The sequence below is a fragment of the Octodon degus genome, unplaced genomic scaffold, assembly GCF_000260255.1.
Source record: "Octodon degus isolate 3935 unplaced genomic scaffold, OctDeg1.0 scaffold00256, whole genome shotgun sequence".
Lineage (NCBI taxonomy): Eukaryota > Metazoa > Chordata > Mammalia > Rodentia > Octodontidae > Octodon > Octodon degus.
Window position 1 is genome coordinate 2,830,666 of NW_004524832.1, and position 12,206 is coordinate 2,842,871.

Below are 12,206 nucleotides of genomic sequence, written 5' to 3' on the forward strand. Positions count from 1 at the left end.
CCAGAGTATGATGCAAAACATCACTTCTATTTCTTCATTTCAGACCAAATTACATCAGATTTATAAAGGATAGAATCTTTTTCCCTACTCTCCCACTCTGGCTTTTCTGAAACTTCTTCCATCCTGCAGGTGGCTCTAACAGGTAAGTTGCAGTGGGAATTATTGGAGATTATAACAGGGTGTTTTCACAGGCCTTTCTGGGTGACTTTTTAGGGGGTTAGGTCCTTTAGAGATGGATGTTTACAAGTTACATGAACTCTTCTATTGCTACTGTCAGTGAATTTTCATAAATACCCGTGAAGCTTGTTGTTATGGCTTGTGTCTTGACTTCCCCCCAGACTCATGCAGTCAAAGGGTAGGGGCTGGCTTTTCAAAGGTGGCTGAATCTAGAGTGTGTGATGCTGGAATTAAGGATGTGTTGTTAAAATAAGTCCACTGATTGGTTTGGCATAGTTCTAGCTAGGGTTAAGGGTATGAGTGCTACACCTGTCCTAGGACAGGTAGCCTGCAAACAATATACGGACAGAAAGAGACTTGTTCATCTTCCCCCTCCCCACCCACTGCCCCTTTTGATGTCTTTCACCATGAACTGTTGCCTCTCTGTGAAGCCACCATGGACCTTTACCCCTTTAACTTTGGGTGACAGGTATTTTGCCTCAGCAATGAGAGAAAAGTAACCAAAACACTTGTCATGGTAAAATAAAATACTCCCTCCCTATCATACATGCAGGTGGAGAAGAACAAAGCAGGCAGAGGCATGGGAACTCTATGCATACCTTAGCATCCACAGGCCAGGACCTGGGAAGCCCCATTGTAGCTCCCAGTTGCCTTGAGACCCATGGAAAGGAGACTGAGGGCTTGAGAGATGTGTGAAGCCTGGAGGGGTGAGTAAGATAGAAAGGCGTGCTGCTTGAAGTGGGAACCTGTGTGGGATCCATTCTGTGGGCAGAAGCACGAGACCATCATGACACAGCTCCTCGCCAGCATCAAGCCCAGGGTCTCCTGCATTATTTTTTATTTTTAAACATGGCCTTGGTGAGTTATCTAGGCTCAGTTTTTTTATTCCCCTGCCTCAACCTCCCAAGTAACTGAGATTACAGTCATGTGCCGACATGCTTGTCTGTGAGGTTCCTTTTCCATTTAGTGAAACTAGCCAAGCTCTTATCTATAGTTGGCATCCTACCTACATTTAAAGTGCTTGGACTGTCTCTCTGTCTGTATGTCTGTCTATCAGTCTATCTATATACCTATGTATCTATCTTTCATAGATTTTTATTTATGTACACATTTAGAAAAAGATTGTGTCTTATTTCTATAGAGTCATTTTTATAATGGAAACCAAACTTCAGAGCATCTTAGGAGGTATATAAATGTCACCAGAGGCTAAGAAGCACTGGGAGCATCCAGTAAATATAGTATTTTTTGTGGCAGCAGTATTATTTTAAACACAAATTCTATTGAGAATGAAGATGAAGATTTATTGGCTAATATTTATAAATCCATTTAGGTTGCTGAGATAAATGGGCAATGTAAATAGCTACAGTTAGGAAAGCTGAAATGGGTTTGAGCTTGGTGACATAAGACCTGCATCTCTTGACCCCTTTGGTCGGCAGTCTGCAGGTAAACGCTGTCTCATCTGAAGTGTTGACCTTCCTGACTTCAAAGGAGCTAAGTTGTATGTGTGCAGAAGGTATTTATCTCATGAATTTGTTTCTACATTGCTGCTCAAAAGAAAAAATATGGCATTGATTGGGTGATCATGCACCAGCAAAGTGTGCTTTTCTTTGTAAGGTAGAATAATGTAGGGCGCCAGAGGGCAGCTCGTGAGCCACATCCCTGGTTCATATCTCGCTTTCAGCAGATGACTTAACATCACTACTTCACTCTCATCCTTTGAAGGCGAGGCATTGTGCCCAAAGGTGTACGCCTTCTCTGCCAGACACGTTGGTGATTATGAATGCTTGTCTTGTGCCAAGTGTAGATGAGATGCTTTCCTCATCAGTCAGCGTCTTCATCTGTGAGTTGCCATTCACACTCAGCCTGGCCACCATAAGAAGCCAGCTCCCTAGAACAGCAGACGAACCTTGTGGAATGGAAAGGAGCAGGAGGGCCAGGTTTGGAGGAAAAGGAGATGGAGCATGCTGTGGAGGTAGACAGAAGCCATATCCACATACCTCCTGGGATTGTTCTGGCTTTTAGAATAATGGGGATTGTCTCAGTTACTGTTTTCTTGTTGCTGGGACAAAATACCCAAAATGAAGGAAAGAAAGGAAGGTTTATATAGCTCATAGTTACTGGAAATTTTACTCTGTACTCAGCTGGTTCCAAGGCAGACTGGCACATGGCAGAGGGCAGCAGTTCCTGGTGGCAGCAAAGAGCAAGAGCAAATGGGAAGAGTAGCAGCAACAATGGCTACAGAGAGGAAGTCTGCTCTCTATCTCTCTTATGTTACATTCAGGCTGTCTCAGGTGGGGTGTAGCACTCACATCCAAATCCCAGAAGTACTCAGACCCATAATCCCAGCTTTGGATCACCCATAATCCCAGTGGATAATGAGTTAATCACAAACTCAAGAAGTCCACCCCAAGACTGCATAAGGCTTTGGAAGGACACCTAAAGACAAACCATAACAGTGATGCATCAAAACCGTGCACAGTCCCTCTTGGTCCTCCACTGCCCAAGCTCTGAGTCCTGGAATCGAGGGCATTTGGCTGGGTTACTGCAGTGGCTCGGCCTGCCCTCCTACCCATGCCTTGTCATGGTGGACAGAAACTATATCTTGTCCCCTTGGTTTCCATCATGGGAGAAGGCAACAGAAAGCAGGCATTGGGATCTGTCCTCTTGCCAAGATTACATAAAGTGCATTGATGATGATGGATGCATTATTAGGAAATGATTAGTTTTGAGCATGTGTTACCTTTATTGTTGACACAATTTATTTGTGAATTTATATGGTTTCACTTCTAATAGCAGCTTTATTTTGACAATTGACTTGAAATTTTTTTTTCATTTTATGCATTTGGTACAGGGTCTCACTATGCAGCTCAGACTCCTGGTGATCCTCCTGTTTTCAGCCTCCCCAGTGCTGGGATTATAGGCATGTGCCACCAGGCCCAGACTCCTTCACTGGCTCAGCTTGCCCTGAGGGTGGGGCCGGCATGGCATACGGGACCAGGGATCAAATCTGGTCCCTGTGCTTGCCAAAGCAGGCACTTAGTCCAGTGAGCTATCTTGTTGGCCCTTTGACTTGAAAAGTTAGTAATTAGTTCATGTGTGTCATTATAAGTCAGCTCTAATATACTGCTGCCTATGAAGTTTATAGCATAATACTGAGACAGAAAGAGAGAGATTCAACACACTGTAAGATGGTTAGAAGGCAATTACTTAGCATATACAAGGCACTGTGTTTCACCCTCAATCCCTACCTAAGGGGACTGCTTGGAGAAAAGCCCTAGCAACTTTTAAGAGTACCTGTAACATTGGAGACCCCATAATAATAGAATAATAGTAGTACCTCACATCTATATAGTAAAACATTTTGTTAATTAACATCCCACTCATTTTTGACCTTTACAACAAATCCAAAGGAAAGGTAAGCAAGATGTAGTACAGCTCAAGGGACTGAGACATGTAGAGAAAAAGTAAACATGAACAAATGAAGCCAAAAATAGAATTAGGTCCTGGGGACGTACAGTTCACAGCTCTTTCTATACCTTCCAGTCTCTTTGAATAACCTGCCACAACTGGAACAGACACTTATTATAGACTCCACCTTATGTAACCTAGGGTGTATTAGACAGGCCTCACCACCTGAACTCATGCCAGGGGCTCTCATGTATCTTCACAAATAAAGAATGTCATGAAAGTCTGTTGTGGTGCATGCGATTAATGCCAGTACTCTGGGAGGCTCAGGCAGGAGCATCACAAGTTTGAGCCCAGAATGAGCAACTTAGCAACCAATTGAGACCCTGTCTCAAAAGAAATGAAACATTAAGCTTGGGGATATAGCTCCAGGCCAAGGCCCTGGATTCAATCTCTAGCACCACAAAACAAACAGACAGTCCATGAAATGGAAATGGTAACCTGCTGCAACAGCCAGGTTCTGAGATGATCCCCAGTCATCTCCATCCTAATGTTCTCATCTCTGGACTCCTACCAGAGTATGTCTGACTTATGTGGGCAATATGTTACTGCAGAAATGTTGGCAGGTTACCCTGGAAGCCAGTGGTAAGGAGCACTGTGGCTTTTGCCTTGAGTTGGCCACTCCTGCCAGAAGCCAAAGGCTGTGCTAAGACCTCCAGATGTTCCTGTGTCTGCATGCCTAGAGTACCCCCAGCCACCAGCCTCCAAGCCAGATGTGTGAGCGACCACTTTGGAAGCAGGCATCTCAGTCACTCTTGGGAAACCTCAAGCCACAATCACTGAGCACAGTGCTCCCAAATTCTTGACTCCTAGACACTTGAAGAAATAACCCGTTACATTGTTTTAAGCCGCTAAATGTGGGACAACTTGTTATGCAGTAATAGACATATTTTTTTTTCTCAAAGCATAACCTTATGGGCTAAATGCAGAGGTGTCAGGAGCCTCGCGGAACACTTTGTGCACCCCTTCCCTTTCCTGTCTTTTCATTAAAGAAACTAATTTCAAACCACCATTTTAAAGCTTTGTACAATGACTTTTTTCCCACTACAATGACTTTGATACATTTTGCTCTTAAGAACCAGGTGTCAAAAAAAAAAAAAAAAAAAAAAAAAAAAAAAAAAAAAAAAGTGCCCTCAACCTGAGTGTACCTGGAGCCCTTGGAGTGAGAAGGCTTGAATGAGTCCTTCAGGGACCCTGGTACTCAGAGCGTGAGGTCCTCGCAGGGCCCCGCAGACTGCATCTCAAAGGCGCCCTCAATCCTTTCCATCTCTGTATCATGACATATACGTTTCAGGAAAGCTGGGACAGGGCTAATAAGGAAGCGAATTGATTAGCCGCGAGGGGACTGGAAGCCCTCTCACACGCTGGCAGTGACTTCCTAGGGTCTCCCTTGTCCCTGCCAGCTGAAGTTCGCTCCTAGCTCCTAGAGAAACCCGCTGCGCCCTCAGAGCGAGGAGGAGGATCTCAGTGGAGCTCGGGCTCTGCCCTTCCCCACGAGTCGGAGCCAGGATTCCGGCTGCCGGCTGCCTCCCGGGCTCTGGAAGGCGGAGCACGGAGCCCGCGCGCGGGAGGGAGCGGGAAGTGCAGCCACCGCTGGACCCGCGCCTCCAGCATGGAGTGGGAGCTCAACTTGCTGCTCTACCTGGCCCTGTTCTTCTTTTTGCTCTTCCTACTTTTCCTCCTGCTCTTCGTGGTCATCAAGCAGCTAAAGAACTCCGTGGCCAGCACGGCCGGGACGCTCCAGCCTGGACGCCTCTCCCTGCACCGCGAGCCCTGGGGCTTCAACCACGAGCAGGCAGTGTGAACTCGACTCCTCCTGGCTTCCAGGTGCGGGGTTCGGTGGTGCTGGAGGTCAGTTCCCGCTCCAGAGGAGCAGCGGAGGGTTGGATGCGTTAGTCCTTCGGAGGCTCCGGACTTGCAGCGCCCTCGTGTGCAACAGACTGCGAGTGTACTGGGTCTGGCCCGGAGCTGTGCGTTTCTCTAGGGAGCGTGGTCCGGGCCGAGGAGAGTTGGAGGAAGAGCTTAACCTTTGAGGCTGGAAGGGCTTTGGGCACCTGCACTCTTTTCTTTCCAGATCAATTGTTTTTGTGGCTATGGGGTGATAAATTGTATCATTTAGCTAAATTAATCGAGCCATTTCCAAACAAAATCAGCCTACGTAGTCAAATGATTGAGGTTCGGGACGGGCGGTTGGAGGAAACAGAGCACATATGAGGAAATGTTCCAAATACTGCCTCAATATCTGCGCTTCGGGAGGTGGCAAATGGACTTGAACTGGTGGTGCCAGGGAGAGGGAACTTCCTACCCTGATCTCTACTCAGATTTAGACTCCCAGACAGGGAAGTGCCAACAATAGTTAGTCAGCAGGTGCCTTTGGTTGGCTGGACTGTGACCTATTTGGTGATGGCTTGCAGGGTCCTGGACATGATGTAGGGCAGTAGAAAAGAGGACCAGCCAGCTGTCCTGTGGTGAGGTTCAGTGGTTAGACTGTTTACCGAAAGATTGAAGAGGGGAAGTGATGGGAAATAACATCATCCTTCAGATGCTTTTTCCTAGATTTTCATCGCCTGGAGAGGAGCTGCTGCTCTTAGTAGGTGCCCGATGGACTACAGTTCCATTTGCTGCCTGGTGCCCCGCTAGAAGGCTGGGAGGATGGGAGATGGAAGGTCTGCTCCCGTAAGTTGAGACTGCTCATGTTTACATGTTGTCCCGGTTCTAAAACTGTTCTTAACCCTGATGGTTAAATTTCCAAAGATGCAAGGCCCCAGGAAGAGAAGGGTCAGAATGGGGGAAATGGGTACTATTAACTGAAAGGCTCTCTTCCCCCTCACAATTGTCAAGCTTTCACTGGAACCAAGAAGCCAAACTGATTTCTCATTCAGTGAAAGAATCAGTGTCTAGGCAGAGGATTATGGAAATCAGAGATGTAAGAGTGTTTGTAATTTTCATAATCATCCTGCTCTTTTGGGAAACAGTGCAGGGGTTGGTGGAGTGAAACAGGTGATACAGATGTAATTTGTCTTCAGTAAAGGCAAATCTGGGGTTAGTAATGAAAGGGTGAAACAAGCTATATCAAGATTATTTATTAAGAATATTAATGTTAGAATTAAATGAAGACCATGTACAGTGGCTAAAACCCTAAAATCCATGTAATACTAAATTTTGCCTAAGTTGATAAAACTAGTGAAGTGGAAGAAATTATTTTGTAATAGTAATCCCACTGTGGTGAGTAATTATGGAGAAAGGTTTGGGCCTGCAATATTTAGATGATTTCTCACATTTCTTATTTCACTTTTTCAAAACAAACATGTTTGTAAATGAAGTAAATGGTTTCTTTTAATTTAACATCATGAGTGGATTCTTACCTCTGTATCATCTGTCTGACTTAATTTGAATTTCTAGTTGGAATTCTTCAGTGAATCTGTACTGTGCTTTGAACAATAGTTCTCTAATTGGTTGATATCTCTGCAGTGGCATTTAGTTATTGGGTTGTGCAGTTAATATGAACATTGAAGATGAATGTGGGAGTAATTAGCAATTATAGTTGTTTATAAGGATAGAAAACAATCATTTCATACTTCATAAATAGTCAGAATGCAAATAATTTTGACTACCTGCTTGGCTTCTTGATTTTGTAATCCTTTAATCTTCCTAGCAGCCCCACATACATCCAGCAGCTTGACCTGTCCTGAATTTTCCTAGCAGGAGACTGTAGAGAACTCTGGGTGAGTAGATTTTTTTTTTTTCTCTCATCATAAGCCACCCTCTTTGCAGGCTCTGCTGACTCAGGTTCCTAAGAAAGATCTTACCTTGTGTCTCGTACCATTTTCTTTTTCTTTTTTTTAATTTTTTTTTTTTTTTTTTGTGGAACCGAGGATTGAACTCAGGCCCTTGTGCTTGCCAGGCAAGCACTTATTCTACTCAGCTATCTCCCCAGCCCCTCGTGCCATTTTCTAACCTCTTTATAAACTAATTCATTAATAACTAAGTTCTTGTTTATTCAGCAGAAGTGGACATTTATTCCTATTATCCCAGGTTCCTTGGAGTTCAGCCCTAACTATTGGGAAGTGAAGTTCTTTATGTTTGCCCTTGTTGCTGTTGGTGTCCCGCCTTACCTTGCTTTGCTAGAGACTGCTTTTTGAAATGTTGGATACCTGCATATGGATTATCTTTTCCTATCTGTTTATTCAAACTTTATTTTTCCAAGACCTATCTCCTGAAGTAGAACTATTTTTGAACTCACATTTTTGGCTACCTATATAAATGCGTGGCCTAGATCTAGTGCTCTGACATCCACAATAGTCTAGGTTTCAAACTTCTGTGTATTGGGTATGACAGCCACTGCTGACATTTGGCTGGTAAACATCTGACAATCACTGTGTCAAGTATGTGAATTAGACACTGAAGGATTTGAAAAGCAGGAATATTTAAGATAATGGCTCATTTCAGAAGTGTGACTTTATTATAAAATGTTCCTGTTGTATTTACAATAGATTTTTAGAGTTAGACTGTGAGCTGAATTTTTTACACTAAATGGAAATGAGCCATGATTCTGGAACTCAGTATTAATATCCTATTTTAATTTTCTTGTTTCATTGTTGTTGCTAAATTTCAGCTGTTCAAAATGACTTCAGTTCTTCTTGGGGCAATCTTGATTGTTTCATTAATTTCCAAACTTGTAACTGCAAAACGTAGAAAGATGCCATTTTAAGTTGAATGGGAATGACATCATACACACACCTGCAAAATCCGAAGTGTTTGATAAAGTAGATTCATATGCCTGAACTTCAATTTTAGGGCACAGCTGTAGATGCAGGGCTGATGCCATCTGGTGTGACTCCACAGAATGAGAGATAAAATTTACCCAAAGCGTGCCGTGCACTCACTGGCTTTTCTGGGAATGACAAGGTGCCAGGATTTGTTTTTGGTATACTTGCAGGGGTGGAAATTTGGAATGAGGTAGGTAAAAAATACGCAATACCCTATTTTTAATGTGACATTCCATATTCTCAGTTTTGTCTCTGGTTTCAAAATAAGTGCAGTAGAGTTCAATTTTAAAGGATTAAAATTTTAAGCATTGTAAATGGTGAAAGCATTTAGGATACTTGGAAATATTTATTTTTTCTATGTCATACTTACTAATCTAGGGACTTTTAGGATACTAAAGAGACCAAATAGTACGTAGAAAGTATCTGCGGAGTTCTGCATTTTGTTTTTCATTTTTTTTTTTTTAGCTTGTCTGAGGTACTTATGCTTATTTAAGCTAATCCCACAATTAAGATCATTAGATGCCATTGTCAGGTATTTGCATCACACACAAGGGCAAGTTAAGAGTTGGATTATAAATCTTTGATACAGAGTCTGTTTTGATTTGAATCGGTGAAATTCTTCAACTCTCCTGTTTTTATTTTGTCTATAAAAAATAAATAAAGTAATAGATCAATGCTGGTCTGATTCTGAGTAGTGAGAATCTTACCATACAGGAATACAGGAACTTGGATATTCAGAAGCAGGCAAACACCTGTGTTTGGAAAATAATCAGAACATAATAGGAGCTCAGAAATGCTTCCTGATGGTTTAAGCTTAAAAAAAATCCTCTTATTTTCTTGAATAGCAGCTACTTTATTTATGAACCTGATTGCTTTTGCTGTTCTTGGTCTTTACAGACAGATCTTTAAGACATGCATGGACTCAATTTATTTATTTTTAAAAATAATTTTATTAAGAAACAAATAGCAATGAGACAGTTTCAAAACAGATTACTAGCACAGTTTCAATAATTAATACATTGCATATTGTTGTCTTAGTGGTTATTCATTATACAAGATGCAGACATGATATCCTGTTCACAAACACTATTAGAACAAATCTCTGTAGTCATTGAATTAAGAGAATGCAGCTGTATATCTAGCCTAACTATTTTGATGTACAGATACAAATGATCGTTCATTTGTATCCCCCTTTTTTCTTTAGTTTTGTCAGAGAAGGGTATTCATCATTGTCATTTAAATATTGTAGGTGTGTGAATTCAGCAAAATATTCCAATATAGTCCAGTATCAATTTAAAGATCTTCACATTCTCCCTTCGTTTTATTAGTACAATCATATGAAGTTACTTGAAATTTTTGAATTGGGAAATATTATTTGGGCAAGATTTTTCTTTTAACTTTTAGTTGAAAATCTCACTTTTTCATTGGGACCCAAGATGGATCATTATCTTAGTAACAGAGTAAGAAGTTATTAAACATTTGTTTTACCCAATTGGAGGTTTCTCTTTTTCTCAGGTAACTCACATTTGATATAAACTGGAGGTGGATAACTGCTAGAATTTGTTCAGCAGTCCAGAGATGTCAGGCTCTAACCCTTGTCTCCCCTCTCTAGGTTCCAAGATGGTTTTGCAACTCCTCACAACCAGAACGAAGACACTCAAAGGGAAAGCAGAGACTTCGGGCTTGAATGTGCTTCCTTTTGAAGTTTCTCAGCAGCACAAGTTTGGCTTACATTTTATTGGCTGAAGTTTTGCCATTGGCTGCTACTTTCTGCAGGATTGCTTGAGAAATGTAGCTTTTGTAGCTTCCAACCAAAATCTAAGTTTTATTGATAAGAAGGATAATGGTGGATCTTCAGTTGACAACTAGTGGTCTATGCCCTGGTTATAAAATACAGTTGAACAGGAGTGTAATATTTGAAACAGATAAAAATGGTAGCTTCCTCACTGGCAAAACTTCAAGCAACACTGCTCAGCTCTGAGTGAGCAGAGTGAAGACATGCCAAGTTTTCTCATGAAACACTGACCTCTGCCAGATACTTGCCCTCAGGATTCTCTACAGCAGGATGCTGAAGCCCTTTATATTCTCTTGGTGGACACGGTTTCTTTATGGAGGTTGAGTAGAGGATAAAAAATGTTCTACGTTGCTGTTTCCTCATATGAATGATTTATCTCAATTTTCCTGGCATTTAGATTTGGGTAGAATCAACAGGGCATATCTGATCCCTATAAATGGCCATCCCTTTCATCTGCAAAGAAAGACAACCTCACTTTCTTCTTCGACCAATCTAGGAATATCCTGGGAGAAGAATTGCCTCTCAAAGCTGCTTCCACAAGCAGCCTACACCCTGGCTAAGCCGGGGAGAAGAAACACTTCCCACATTCAGAGCTGTCCAAAAGAACTTTCTGTGATGCTAGAAATGTTCTATATCTGCAGTGTCCAATATGGTAACCAGTAGTAAACACTTAAAATATGGCTAGTGTATCTGAGGAAGTAAACTTTAGATTTTATTGAATTTTAATTCTTATTTTAAATAACTACATAGGTCTAGTGGTTATTGTACTAGACAGTGCAGTTCACATCTTTCTTTTTATTGTGCTTTAGAACTAGTGGGAGAGATGTGGGCCAATCATGTGCTTGTGTCCCATGGCGTACACTATTCTACCTTGCTGCTGAATTTGTCTCCCAAAGGAGCAGGAGTGATGGTAGTGATGGAACTAAACTCAAGTTGTTAACATGGCATCTAGACATTCCATATCTTCCTGTAACGAATGGATGGGCTCCCAGGAATAGGTCTTGTGCCTAACTGTAGTGATACTTACTAATGCAAAACATGGCAGTGCTGGTCCACTAACATTTTCTGTGACTGTGTTCCTAGTCAGAGTGATGTAGCAGAAACTATTTTGTTTTAATTGTGCAATTTATTCAGTGTTACTTTATTTTTGTAATATTATGACTGCTAAATGATTATTATGTGGATGTTTTTCAAAATATGTCAGTGGTTTATATTTTTAAAAGAGATTACGAAATAAATTATTATATTCAACTCAGTTTTTTGTGTGATTGCTTTTGGTGGAGGTGAATTGTACTTTGTTAAGAGTTAATTAAGATGAGGTTAATACAATAATTTAATTTATATATCAGTTTATCTTTTTAAAGTTTCTAAGTCACTTAATCTTATCTTTTAAAAAATTAAATGATTCTTCATTATGTTTATTTTTTTATTTTATTTTATTTTTATGGAACCAGGGATTGAACTCAGGCCCTTGTGCTTACCAGGGAAGTGCTTTTTCTACTGAGCCATCTCCCTGGTCCCCATTATGTTTAAATTTGGGTAAAATGTAGGAATTGTTTGAATTACTTTTCTTTTTTGCAGATAACATTGTTTTTTTACTCTAATCATAAATTAGACTTTATTTCTCTACAACTTCCTTGTGTTGGGCTGTTTGTCTTTTATTTAGTTATAGAAACTGCTGATATCTACCAGATACATTCCTTAAGCATACATGTTTTGCAAATATTTTTACCCATTTTGTAGTTAGCCTACTCATTATCTTAGCTGTGCTTTAAAAGATGCATTTTTAATTTTTAATTTTAATTTACCCACTTTTTTGCTTTATGTTTATTATATTCTGTGTCCTATAAGACTTTTGACCATACCCTATTCTGTGCTAAATTTAGTCTGTGCTTTCTTTTGAGCTAGAAGTATGATTTTAATGTTTACTAGATATGTTTCATCTTGAATTTGTTTTTGTATATGGTGTGAGGTGAGAATTTTCTTTTTCATATGGATAA

General features: G+C 41.0%; 1 protein-coding gene across 1 annotated transcript; it reads left to right on the top strand.

The window, feature by feature from the left end:
- Window positions 1-8,266: 8,266 nt before the first annotated feature.
- Tmem155 (transmembrane protein 155) lies at window positions 8,267-10,114 on the top strand. The gene is given in 4 exon segments (XM_004648871.1): window positions 8,267-8,320; window positions 8,440-8,517; window positions 8,519-8,601; window positions 10,024-10,114. Coding segments are annotated over 4 exon segments (306 nt in total).
- Window positions 10,115-12,206: the final 2,092 nt, after the last annotated feature.